The sequence below is a fragment of the Acartia tonsa genome, chromosome 8 (genome assembly GCF_053477335.1).
Source record: "Acartia tonsa isolate MP-2025a chromosome 8, ASM5347733v1, whole genome shotgun sequence".
Lineage (NCBI taxonomy): Eukaryota > Metazoa > Arthropoda > Copepoda > Calanoida > Acartiidae > Acartia > Acartia tonsa.
The window spans coordinates 33,036,421-33,050,235 of record NC_137267.1 but is presented as its reverse complement, the minus strand read 5'-3'; the positions used below and the strand labels follow the sequence as shown (position 1 = coordinate 33,050,235).

Below are 13,815 nucleotides of genomic sequence, written 5' to 3'. Positions count from 1 at the left end.
AATAACACCTATCTATCTACTACTAGACAAAATCTAGACGTATGGAGTCTTGTCTAGCTATTCTTCTAGTAGAAGTATAAATAACATCTATCTACTACTAGATATAATCTAGACATGTGGAGTCTTGTCTAACCATTCTTCTAGTAGAAGTAAGTATAGATAACATCTATCTATCTACTACTAGACATAATCTAGACACATGGAGTCTTGTTTAGCTGTTTTAGTAGAAGTATAAATAACACCTTACTACTGGATATAATCTAGACATATGGAGTCTTGTCTAACCATTCTTCTAGTATAAGTAAGTATAGATAACATCCATCTATCTACTACTAAACATAATCTTGACATATGGAATCTTGTCTAGCTATTCGATTCTTCTAGTAGAAGTAAATATAAATAACTTCTATTTATCTACTACTAGACATAATCTAGACATAAAGAGTCTTGTCTAGCTATTCTTCTAGTAGAAGTAAGTTTAAATAAAATCTATCTACTAGACAAAATTTAGATATATGAAGTCATATAAAGCTATAAGTTGTAGTATGTATGAACCTAACTCTATTCTGTATTTGAAGTCACGCCCGTAGATGCCAAACAATAATGGCATTGGGTGTTACATTTATTATAATAACCAACTAAAATCTTGTTTTAGGGTGCCAACATGGGTTTAGTAGATTCTACTGGACGCACAGCCATGCACCTAGTGGCCAGGCACGGCGGATACTCATCCATGGCGAATCTTATCAAGCACTGCCAAAATCCGACTGAACAGGTATATACATTTGTCCTCTCGTAGCGGGCGAAAGTGAAAAAGTAACTAAAAGCCTGCCGAAAAGCAGTCCGACCACCATAATTTTTTATACTTAATTAATATCCTTATTGATGGGAATGTTGACAAGAAGTTTCATTCATCTATCTTTGATGGGAGCCGAGAAAATAATTTTTTCCCAAAAACGTTTCATATAGACGGACATTTCGCATTATAAAATAGCTTCGCTTAAAAAAAAATTTTTTTACTTATATTCTGTACTTACATTGTGCATAAAATCCTTTGTCTGTTTGTACTCGCAAAAGAGTGATTAAAACAAGGATGAAAAAGTCAACAATTAAGTATAGCTGTCCCAATTTTGGGTTGTTTGAAATGAGCTAATTGTGTCGGAAATATAAACGCAGCCGAGTCAAAAGAACAAAAAGTAATTTACTAGCAAACGTAAAGGGTCTCCGCCACTTGATCAGTTATTTGTCTGGATTATAGATATTTTTCATTTATTGCACGGACTAAGTAAAATAAAATGTTGCCAAACTACTGAAAACGTTACATATTTTGAAATATAACAATACACTTTTGTTATTTTCTTTTCATAAATCAAACAAACACAGTATGTGTCAAGAAAGAAAATGCTAGGGTAAAGCAGGGCGATCTCGGTATTGGGGCGAAGTCTTTATTTTTTTTTTTACACATCTTCATTAAATAACATTTTTCTCCATGTTCTAATCGACTGACAGAAAAAACATAAAATCAAATTTGTTCCTTATTAAATTGCCCACAAAAAAGTATAAAATAAAATTTTTGTGAGATGAATTTTTAGGGTACTTATTGGGTCACAAAGTCGGACGACAAAAATTTTTTTTTTTCGATTTTTTTGCATCGGTCGGAAAAACGGTAAGTTGGACAAAAACTAGTAAGAGCTAGAGCTTAGACGTCTTCAGAAGACTTATTAAGAATCTAATGGGCCATTTCCGTTTAAAACTTTACAAAAGCTTGTATAGTTTTTTCTCAAATCGACTTTTTATGAGGCGGGGCGAACTCTGTTTTTTCAATTTTGATACTAACTTTTTCAATTTTATATAATTTATGAAATTTTCGAGAGAAAAAAGTCAAATTTTTCGTACTTTTAAAAAAAAAATTTTTTTTTTTTAGAAAAAATTGTCCGATCTTCATAATTTTTTTGTGAATGCTCTTTATTACATTTAGCAACTAAACCGGCGTTATCCTCTTAGAAATTTTTTTTTCAATTTTTTTCAAAAATTTACCTATCTTAATAAAATAATTTGAGCATACTCTTTATTACATTTATCAACTTTTACCTTTTGGGCATGCTGTAATAAAAATCAATACGCCATCGATTTTTTGAAGCTTGAAAATGCCCTACCGACTTCGCCTCGAGAAGGGGCGAAGTCTGTGCCGTTTTTGAGATCAATTTTGACAAACTTCCCAAAGTCCTAGGTTTACGTCTTTCTAGGACCTGATCGACTTTTCCGAGATCTTTCTACTGGTCTTGGTCCCATTTAAAAAAAAATAATTTTTTTAACTAAAAAAAGTACAGAGTTCGCCCCGCTTTACCCTAATTTATTATTAATGTATTTTTTTGCGGTGCAGCTTCTCTACAATTTGTTTCATCGGTTTGTCCTCCATCCGTTTCATTTGTGTTTACTTTATCTGTATTATCTCCCTTTCCTTTAATGCTCTTTTAAAATTTCCTCTTTAACCAACCCATAACCCAAACTAAAAAACCCGATTTTTAAGTGGCTTTTTGGTGGTAAGTAGTAAATTTAGTAAAGGAAAATTGATACCTCTAATATTTCTTACATTTAGTTGAATTTTAGAGAGGGGTAGGGGGGAAAACACTCCTAAATCTATAATTTTTAATCATTATTTAGTTAATTTTAAAGCCTTTTATTTAAAAGGTAATAGTAGCTTACACAGTATTGTATAAAGTTGAAAGTAAGATTCCAATCAAAGGCGCTTATTAAGTCTGACTGGTTTTAATGCGGACGAAACGCATTGTATAATCAAACGTATATTTAAAATCATTTTGACTTAATAAGCGCCTTTGACTAGAATCTTACTCACAACTTTACGCAATATTGTGAAAGCTACTATTCCCTTTCTAATCAACCCACAAACAACAACCCTGTCTCAAACCCGTCCATTATTAATGTCATTTTATACAGTTAGTTTTTTTACGATAATTTCCAGATACATAATAACTTTGTACGCGGTAAATTAATTCCAAAATTAAACCCAAAGTCTGTAAAATTCTGCCTTTGGTATCTGCTATTTTTTCTGCGAAATACAGAGTTTTACTTTGCAATTTCACTTATAATTATCAATGTTTATGAAAATTTCTGTCATTCCCCTATTTTGTAACTAACCATCCATGTTTTTATCTTAGTCTATGATAGTTTTATAAGGACCAAATATTTGAATTATGTATAGTAGGATGTTGCAGGAGTAATGTTTTAACAAAATTGAAAATATAAAGTTTCAAATTTTTAATGATACTTGCGGCTACGCCCGGCCCCTAGAAGCCTCTAGAGGCACCTACGGTGGAACGAGACTTTTTTTTGGAGGGAACTCATCTTTTATTAGGAGGGTAAAGAAACTCCAAAAATAGATGAAAACCATCCGTGAATCTAAAAGAAGCTTTGCTGTAAATGAGAACCATATCGGTTCAGCAATTAGTGAGATCCTTAGCTAGTACTTTATATAATAGGAAGTGAGTTGCTTAAATTTTTTTCCTTTTCTATTAACCCTCATTGTTTTCTATTTTTTTTAATTAACAATCTTACAAGTTGATCATTTAGGCTTTAGATATTTTAATGCAAGATATTTTAGCTGTAAGAATCTTTGAATATAGTGTGATAAGAGAATATATTAAATTCTTATTACATAATTTTAAAAAAGAAACAAAGGATAGGATTTTTATTAATTGCGATACTCTTGTCAGTTACCATAAACCAAAATATAATTTTTTAAGGAGGGATGGGCAATATTTCTAAAAATCTATGAATTTTAAAGGCTGCTAGCTGACAAACGGCTGAACGTACAGATCATGCCCGCACACTGTTTTAAGCGGCATAAGAAGGCCAACAAATAATCTGGAATAGCTATAACTCAATAATGCATAATTATCTCGCAGTGCAGAGAAATGCGCGAAAAAGACCTATTTTACGCGTTTTTTCTTCAGTGAAGCTTTCCCTGTGCATAATTGGATCTTGGTTATTCCAGATTATTGATAGGCCTTCTTATGCCGCTTAAAATGGTGTGCGGGTATGATCTGTACGTTGTTTGTTTGTTTGACTTTTTGTTTGATTTAGGGAAAATAGACCTACCAAGGATTACTCATGCAAAATTTCAGAAATTCGAATTCTAAGTGCCATTTAATCATTGATTACGAGATGATTGCATTAACCCCCCCCCTCCCCCCCCCCCCCTATTTAAAAATTACCTAACTGTTCTGTGTCATCATTACCTAGCAGAACATTGGATTAGAGTGGGTTCAAATTAAAATATTTTCTTAGTGTGCAAAGCTTCTGAAATTTCATTTTAGCTTGATTGTAACGTGTGGGAATTAATTTCATTATGTCATGCATTTTTGACAATTTGAACTTTTCAAAAGAAAAATAAAAGCAGGACGTCTTTCTTTACAAAGATGTTTTAAAGTAAGAATTGCACCCGCAAGGGATTACACCCATTTTATAAATTACTATTGACAGGTTTGGTTAGGTTAAGCTAGATTAGTTTATAGTTTGTTAGGCAGTTGTTAGGCTAAGTTTTAGACAATTTGTGGGTGCAATACTGTGTGGGTTGAAAACAAAATATAATGAAACTTTAAATAAATTGATGTTACTTCCTCTGTAATATTTACACTTCAATTTGTAAAAGTTATTTTTGCGCATTATTTAGATTAGAAAAAGAATTGGTAAACAATTTATTTTAAAAGTGTAAAGTTACTAAGTATTTCAATTTAAAATGCGCCGTATTAGATTAAATGTAATGTTGAATAAAAACTTGCTTATTTCTGAAAGATTGTAAAAAGTTTGATACTTAAGTTTTGCCTTTCTGTGAAGAATTTAATACTAATGTAAAACTTTATTCTTGTAATATTCGCTTGCAATCATATTTATGAAATGATAGTATTATCAATCACACTTTAAACATTATAGGTGTATCTCAAGAAGAGTCTATTAAATTTAATTTTCCTTTCGATTATATTTATTGCCACTGGATTTTTACGATGTTCTACATAAAGGGTTAATTATCTATGAAAAAGCCAAACTTGGAAATAGAAATTAAATCTTCACTCTTTTCACCAATTCAAAAAACATTCCATGCTTTCTCGTCATTTCTACGCCTGTCATGTTTGTCTGTTTGTCCGTTTGTTAGTTTCGCTTATAGAGACACTACACTACATTACAAATAATCTAGAGACACAATCTCTAAATCACCCAATAAGAAGTTTGAATTTCCCTCTTACATTTGGCAGATTATTGGTTTAGTTTACTAGATAATCTATATTTATTGATTTGAGTTGGGTCATTAATAGAAAAAGGTATCAATACTTAAATCACCTAAATTGTTTTGAGGTTTGTATGTTTTTACACTAAAGGACTATTATGTTTTTTTGTCATATAAAAAAGACATCAGTTTTTATTAAAACTATTCTTGTTTAATTTGTTTTGTAAGTAATCATGACTTAACACATCCCCTGTCTCAGTGTTGCGGATCTGGATCCAGATCCTGGGGTATAAATTTATGGAAAAATCTACCTAAATTTATATAAAATAGTCACTTACTAATTTTGAAATATCTGGTAACCTTGATCAGCTGATTCGCTCCTACACTCTTCTCTCTCACATTGTATATAATCTCCCCTTCCCTTTTCATATACCCCTGGTCGGGAAAAATTTGGTGATTTTATTTTTAATGTCAAGGATCCGCACTGACCAAATTTGGAGGATCCGGATCTGCATACAATCAATGCGGATCTGCAACACTGCCCCGTCTATTTGACGCCCGTGTTTATGAGCTTTGTTTAAGAGTTGCTATTCCTTTTTATCAAATTTTTTAGGTTGTTAAAGTTGATAAGAAAGGCCAGACCTGTCTACACATAGCAGCTGCTAATTCTAACTACGAGATCATAGAAACTCTCTGGGAGATTTATAACAAGGTAAACTAGTTATGTCTACACATAGCAGCTGCTAATTCTAACTACGAGATCATAGAAACTCTCTGGGAGATTTATAACAAGGTAAACTAGTTATGTCTACACATAGCAGCTGCTAATTCTAACTACGAGATCATAGAAACTCTCTGGGAGATTTATAACAAGGTAAACTAGTTATGTCTACACATAGCAGCTGCTAATTCTAACTACGAGATCATGGAAACTCTCTGGGAGCTTTTTAACAAGGTAAACTAGTTATTTCTACACATAGCAGCTGCTAATTCTAACTACGAGATCATAGAAACTCTATGGGAGATTTATAGCAAGGTAAACTAGTTATTTCTACACATAGCAGCTGCTAATTCTAACTACGAGATCATAGAAACTCTCTTGGAAATTTATAACAAGGTAAATCAGTTATGTCTATTGTACAGTTCAATGTCCCTTCCACAACTCCGTGACCTTGGCTGCTTCTTGTACCAAATTGCTGGTAGGGCTTAATTGAAAAAAATCGGTCTGTAATTTTTTTCAACTAATAAAGAAATTGCTGAGGTTTAGGTTGAATAAATAATGTTTTTAATTTTAGATTAGGTAATATTTCTACTAAAATAATCTTGTAAATTACTTTTCATAGTCTGAAAAAAAATATTAATAAATTTTGTGTGTTTTTAGTTAGAAATCTAACAATCCATTCTTAGAGAACAATCAAATTATGTTTCTATTAAATCTTGCTCTCTTAAATCAAGATTGGCTCATATGTAGTTTAAATATTTTTATGTAAACTTATAATGTATATTATTTATACGGATATTTACACCAATCAAATACTTTACTTAAGTCAAGAATAAACAAATTATATCGGAATAATAGGATTTAACTTGATTATCATTACGGATTTTTTTTAAATTGTAAAAAAAATTATGGTAGGAGAGGGTGAAGTCTCTCTACCCCACATAATACTATAATAATACAGGGTGGGGCACATAAATCCGGACTTTTTCAAAATTTTAAACAAATGAACATAAAATCGTCAATTTTAAAGATTTTATTGAATTTTAAAAACTGCGAGTCAGAATAGGCATATGACTATTAGATTATTCAAAAAAAATGGCCGCCAGTCTCATTCGCCGCCTCTACCCGCCTCCTCAACCGCCGGCAGGCCCAGGTCAAAATGTACCAGTCCAAGCTGGCGAAGTTATCCTTGATAGTGGCAATGAGGGAGGTCTTTGTGATATGAGCACGTCTATTGGTGCATGCTTGAAAGTAGCTTTAGGCCCAAAAGTCCATTGAATTAAGATCAGGCTGCTGGGAGGCCACATTTCCTTAGGGTCATGAGTAACCGCAGGATCCAAATTAACCCAACTTTCAAGCTACCCTTTGACACGGAGGCTCTTATTTGGACCACAGTTGAGCTAGAACGACGTTCTTTACTTTTTTGGAAATGGCATGACAATTCAGCTACAGTTGTCAGCGCAATCTATAGTCTAAAAGTTCCATATGGGTCGCTGAAATCTAGAACCGAAAAATATTAACAATTTTTCACGATTTTTGACGTTTTTGACATCTTAAAATCTGACACGTTTCACTTTGCTGGAGTACTATGGCCAAGCCATTTCAGATAGAGAGCTTAAGTCTTTTCTTGTGTCTTACTTATGTATCTAAGAGTATCACCAGCAAGTTTTATAACCCTACCTCACCTACAGATGGGCTGAGGTCAGATTTAGTGGGCCCTAGTCGTGAATCAAGATTAAACCACCAGCGCATTTCAAATCTGCCTTGGTGAACGTATTCGCGGCCAGCTCGGAGTACACGTCCCCAATCGTCCAAATATTTTTTTTGTGCTGAAAGATCATTTCGTAAGCTTTTTATAGTGGGGTCAAACGTCCTGATTGGTCAAGTAGTTATGACGCTATGGCCGTTTTAAAAAAGTCCGGATTTATGTGCCCCACCCTGTACAATGCTTTTGCCATCATGTTAAGTTCTTTTCTGTTCTTTTACCCTCAAAGTGCCTATCCAGCACCAAATCTTACCTCACTGACCTTATTTTTTATTTAAATAAATAAAAATAAGTGGGGTGGGGTAGTTTTTAAGAGAATATGCCTTTTTTTTAGATTAATAATTTACCTAATTGTTTATTTTTTTAGCATGGAATTGATATTAAAGAGGAGGTAAACCGTCCAGATTTCCAAGGCAGGTCTGCCCTCCATCTTGCTGCCAGCTCAGGTAAAATATATTTTAGTATGGCTTTCAAACCGATTAATATTCGGTGGATAAGAACCGGTTCTCAGCCACACTAAAAATTCATGCAACTTATTGTATCATATCCAGTTTTCTAAAAATATAAAAATGTGCAAGCATAATATTAAAGATAGTTTTATTAGCCCGTGCCTTCGGCATCTCGTGGATAACAAAACTGTTTTTAATCTTATAATTGTACATTTTTTTACCCGCGGAAAACTGTTTATAATACGGTGCGATAAATAACTATTAACCCAATATGGGATTTAATTCGGTTATAATCATCCCGAAGTAACCGGATGTCTCTGTGTTTGTCTTTAGCTTAAGATCTCGTTAGCCATTTTCTTTACAGTGAAGCTTCTTATAAGTTCAGGAGGATTATACACAGTGGTCCTCAAGGCAAAAAAAGTTTGACAAAACCCACCAGAAAAACGGACTATATGGCCATCATATATACCCATTGGGGGCCAGGAACTGATTTTCTTAAAATCATAGCTGTTCCTTCTTGGGATTTTATTTATTCCATTTTAAAGGTAACTAGCGGCTTCGCCCCTAGCCTCTAGGGGCTTTGCCCCTGGAAAAAAATAATTTTCTGCACCAGCACCAGCAGCACCAGCTGCACCACCTACACCAGCAGCACCAGCTGCACCAGCAGCACCAGGAGTATTTTTTTGGGGGGGGTAAATTTTCATTTTTGGGGGGGTTGGGGGTGTCCCACCCCCCAAGAAAATAGCTTAAAACCACCACAGGACCAGTAGGTATATTCCCTGAAGAGTAGAGCCCATTCGGTTCAGCGGTTACCGAGATCTTAAGCTTCAGACGGACAGACGGACAGACGGACAGACAGACGGACAGACATCGTTCTACTTTGTATTATAGATAGACCGAATTCCTTTAAAAAATAAGGTTGTTTGTCATTATTTTTGTTGCTATGGTTTCAGAATAGAAAAAATCCTTTTAAACCCTGAAAATCTGGCTCAGGTAGATCACAAAAAGTCATGACCTGACATTTTCCCCCCATTGGCGGAAAAGTTAGAGCACCTCAAAGTTTTTTTAACTATGCCCTGGTGTATTGGCCCCAGAGGGCCTCCCAGAGGAGCTAGCAGAAATCTAAAGGTACCTATAGAACCGCAATGGCTGGCTCTAACTATGATTTAAAGTTGCCGGAGACGCTGGCTGGCCTCCTTCCTGCCTTTAAGTGGCAGCAAAATTAGCGCATCCCAAAAATGACCATTTTTTGACGTGTTTTTTGTGCGTAGCGCGGCGTGTGTGCAGGGCGCAGCCATGTGTACTTCAACTTTTTTGTAGGCCATCCCAAACCAGTTCAGCAGATGTGCGGCCGGAGGCGGTCGGCCCAGTTGTTTGGCCGACAGCGGCCATCAAAGGTTGCAAAAATCATCAAAAATTGACGTTTTTGCAGATCTTTGGTTGGCCGGTGCAGCCAGGCCATTTGGCTGACCAGTTCAGGACACATATCCGCCAAAAACAGTGTGTTTAGACGGTTAGATGGTTTTGGCCGCACTGGCCCACCGAAAATCCGCAAAATGTTGATTTTTAACAATTTTCGCCACCTTTTACCGCCACTGTCGGCCAAACGGCTGGGCCGACCGCCTCCGGCCGCACATCAGCTGAACTGGCTTGGGATGGCCTACAAAAAAGTTGGAATACACGTGGCTGCGCCCTGCACACAGGTCACGCTATGCGCAAAAAACACGTCAAAAAATGGTCATTTTTGGGATGCGCTAATTTTTTCCGCCACTTAAAGGCATGAATGAGGCCGGCCATCGTCTCCGGCAACTTTAAATCATAGTTAGAGCCAGCCATTGTGGTTCTATAGGTACCTTTAGATTTCTGCTAGATCCTCTGGGAGGCCCTCTGGGGCCAATACACCAGGGCATGGTTAAAAAAACTTTGAGGTGCTCTAACTTTTCCGCCAATGGGGGGAAAATGTTGGGTCATGACTTTTTGTGATCTACCCGAGCCAGATTTTCAGGGTTTATAAGGATTTTTCCTATTCTGAAACCATAGCAACAAAAATAGTGACAAACAACCTTATTTTTTTAAGGAATTCGGTCTATTATCTTTAAAATGGAATAAATCCCAAGAAGGAACAGCTATGATTTTATGAAAATCAGTTCCTGGCCCCACAATGGGTATATATGATGGCCATATAGTCCGTTTTTCTGGTGGGTTTTGTCAAACTTTTTTTGCCTTGAGGACCACTGTGTATAACTATTTGAATGAGCACACCCCTCCTCAACCAAACTTTATTTTAAAAAAATGTCCCAAACATTCGGACAATTAGGCGTTCAAATAGGACCTAGTGGTAGTTAGAATCAGTTGAGAACAAAATCCTAGCCGTTCCTTCCTGCCAGATATGGCCATTTTAAGATTTTAGTCAAATTACACTAAATAACCTGAGACAAACTTCACTCTTCTTTAAATATTTTAGTGTAATTGTAGTGGGACAGCCCCAAAATAGAGAAGCTTTGCTCCTGTGACCAAACTGACTGCCTGGAGTTCTTAACAGGAAGTGCCTTAGTGTCTTAACACAAGTTAGGATTTGAACCCATTCCCAAAACTATCCAATGTGGAATAACTGTATATTACAGCATGACAACAGTAATTTGTCTATAAGGCTTGGGCAATAGATGTCCCTGTGGATACCCTCTGCTAATCCTGGCTGTTGTTGGTGATAAGCAGGGTCAGCTCCGTGTTGGACTTGTACCTGGGGTTTCCCACAGCCAGGCCTCTGCACTGGAAGTTTGGCCTGGATTTGACCACCATCTCTGTCCTCAGGGTTAGTTTGATGTGTCTGAGTGGTGGCAACCATGGCTACTCTCCCAACTGATCTATACCATCAGCTTGGGTCCATCAGCATCTTGCATCCTAAGCCTAGGTATGCGGCCCACCATCTGCAGCTATCCTTTCATTGCATCTGTGCTGATCTGGGATTCGCAGGGGAGCATCTCATCTTAGCTCTACCCTGATCTTCATCCTCCAGGATATCATGGTGGTGTGCTTATTGAACTATGCCCTAAACCTGGGAGGGTTCTTACTTAGGGAGTTTGGGAATACAGTTACTGTTTGATGGAGATGGTGGTATGGATCAGTTGGGAGAGTAGCCTTGGTTGCCCCTTCTCCCATTAAGTCAGTGGCCCCAGCCCTGCCAAGCCTGGGGAAGGCCCAGATTCGCTCTAGCTGTACAAATAACTGTCTGGCCAAGGCAGCTCTCATGAGGCCACTGTCAGCCACAGCCATTGTCCTCATATGTTCAGAGCTGACCGATGACCAGGATATGGGTAGCATGGAGTTGCTTGCTATTGCCATCAAGGTAGGGGCCCCAAGAAGGTGAAACTGGAAAATTGGACAAGGGCTATTCTAAGTTTGTACACCCCCATGGTGTTCAAGGTGCCTCAAGGAGGCACGAATTGGATAGGGTTGGGTTTACATATCAAACTGCCACCCAGGACAGAGATGGTGGTCAAGACCAGGCCAAACTTCCAGCGCAGAGGCCTGGCTGTTGGGAACCCCAGGTACAAGTCCAACAAGGAGCTGACACTTCTGATCACCAATAACAGCCAGGATTAGGGGGGGGGGGGGGGTATCCACAGGGGCATTTATTGCCCGAGCCCAATATACAAATTACTATCTTCATGCATTTATTCCATAATGGATAGTTTTGGGAATGGGTTCGAATCCCCACTTGGGATAACACATTATGGCACTTCCTGTTAGGAACTCCAGGCAGTCAGTTTGGTCAGATGAGCAAAGCTACTCTATTTTGGGGCTGTCCCATTACAATTCCACTAAAATATTCAAAGAAGAGTGAAGTTTGTCTCAGGTTATTTAGTGTAATTTGACTAAAATCTTAAAATGGCCATATCTGGCAAGAAGGAATGGCTGGGATTTTGTTCTCAACTGATCCCAACTACCACTAGGTCCTATTTGAACGCCCAATTGTCCGAATGCTTGGGACATTTTTTTAATATAAAGTTCGGTTGAGGAGGGGTGTGTGAGGTTAACTTCACTTCCTCCCAGAAGAAATCGACCCCCGAAAAAAATTCTTTACTTTTTCATATCAAAATTGGAAAAGTGTAGGTTCGACTTTCTCACCCCTCCCCCTATCCTCAAGTACCTCTAGGGACATAGCCGCAAGTATTTCATGAAGAATTCACTTTTTTGTTAGTTCATTAAGATCTCACACACCACGGAGTTAATGAAATTTAGGGAACGTGTGTATAGGTTTAGGAATTGTTTTAGGCTTATTCTAAGTCTTGGAAAGTTTGAGGCCAGCTAGCTATAACCAACAAGCGAATTAATTATTTAACCCTATTTCACCATACTTGCTTAAAACCTGTTTTTTCGAAGATACAATTTTTAGCATTAAAACAGACCCACTATGGTAAATGATCTATTATTACATGGATGTTGCACCAGATTTTTGTGCACCTTTAGAAAAATTTACTGTTAGCTGGATAAAACAACGAAACCCACAATCCACATCCTTGACCTTATCCCCTCCCCTCCTACTGGATAAACGAACCGAATAATAAATGAGTACCATATTAGAAGGGAGGAAGGGGCCATTTGACTGTTTATTATACTAGTCTTATTTTATAACAACTTTTTTTTATTCGTTGGTAAAACAACTTTGGGGATTTTACTGAATTTTGATTGATTGGTTCATAAAGTTGAATGTCCAAACGTTTCAACCACTAATTATAATAAACAGAGGTTATTTTGTGTAGCATCATTGGGGTTATACATCAATTTATTTATTTATTTGTCATTGTCTTATATTCCTTTATATCCCTGTTTATTAGCAACCTAAATTGACGACACATTTTACCCTGTCAATATATCCACCTTTGCTATATCCATTGCAATATGGTAAACTTCGTGTAAGTATTTTATTGGGTGCTCATTGGTTCAATGTTAGATATAATCTAGATACATAATCTATAAATCAGTCAACAGGAAAACAGTTGAGGAATAATCAGGTAATTTTAATGGTTTGAAAATGTACCGATAAAGCTTAGGATAAAGCATTTTCTTTAGCTTCGTTAAAAGTGAAATATATAAGAAAACAAATATAAGTCAGATATGCATAGTTTAATTTCTAATGATAGAATAACTTTCAGGAAATTATATAGGAAAAAAATTATCATGTGTATTAATGGAGCAAATTCTATATATGTATAAAAAAAAAGATTTTGTCTGCTTAGAAACTCATTGTTAAGTTTGACGGAATAAGAGGCCAGATTGACCATCTAGATCTACTATATCTATATTTTAAATCTAAAACTTGTATTTGTACTCTCAATTAGGACTGTACAATAGGAAAAAAGAAATAAAAGTATAAATTTAACTATATTCATATAACAATTGCTTTCTGTTCGGATTTTATATTGAAGCATAGCAATTGGAGCCCATCGAAAAATTTAACCTCTATCCTGTAAGCGACATATAGCGATGTTGGAGGCAAAACTAGGGGAGAAAACCATACAGGTCGCCAATAAAGGAGCACAAAAAACGGGCTGAAACCTTATAGTCGGGGGTCAGAATTTTCAATGGGATATATCTTGATTCTGTTAATATATATAGTATGCTTAAAATTTTA

At 36.3% G+C, this 13,815-nt stretch overlaps 1 protein-coding gene across 17 annotated transcripts in view; it reads left to right on the top strand.

Moving 5' to 3' along the window:
* Window positions 1-13,815, top strand: part of LOC145326750 (uncharacterized) — an 83,420-nt gene that overhangs the window by 20,125 nt on the left and 49,480 nt on the right. For all 17 annotated transcript variants that reach the window (XM_080170152.1, XM_080170146.1, XM_080170149.1 and 14 more), the window contains exons 15-17: window positions 656-775; window positions 5,859-5,957; window positions 8,099-8,177. In XM_080170152.1, coding sequence (XP_080026278.1) covers window positions 656-775; window positions 5,859-5,957; window positions 8,099-8,177 — 298 coding nt within the window. The remainder of the gene's footprint in view (window positions 1-655; window positions 776-5,858; window positions 5,958-8,098; window positions 8,178-13,815) is intronic.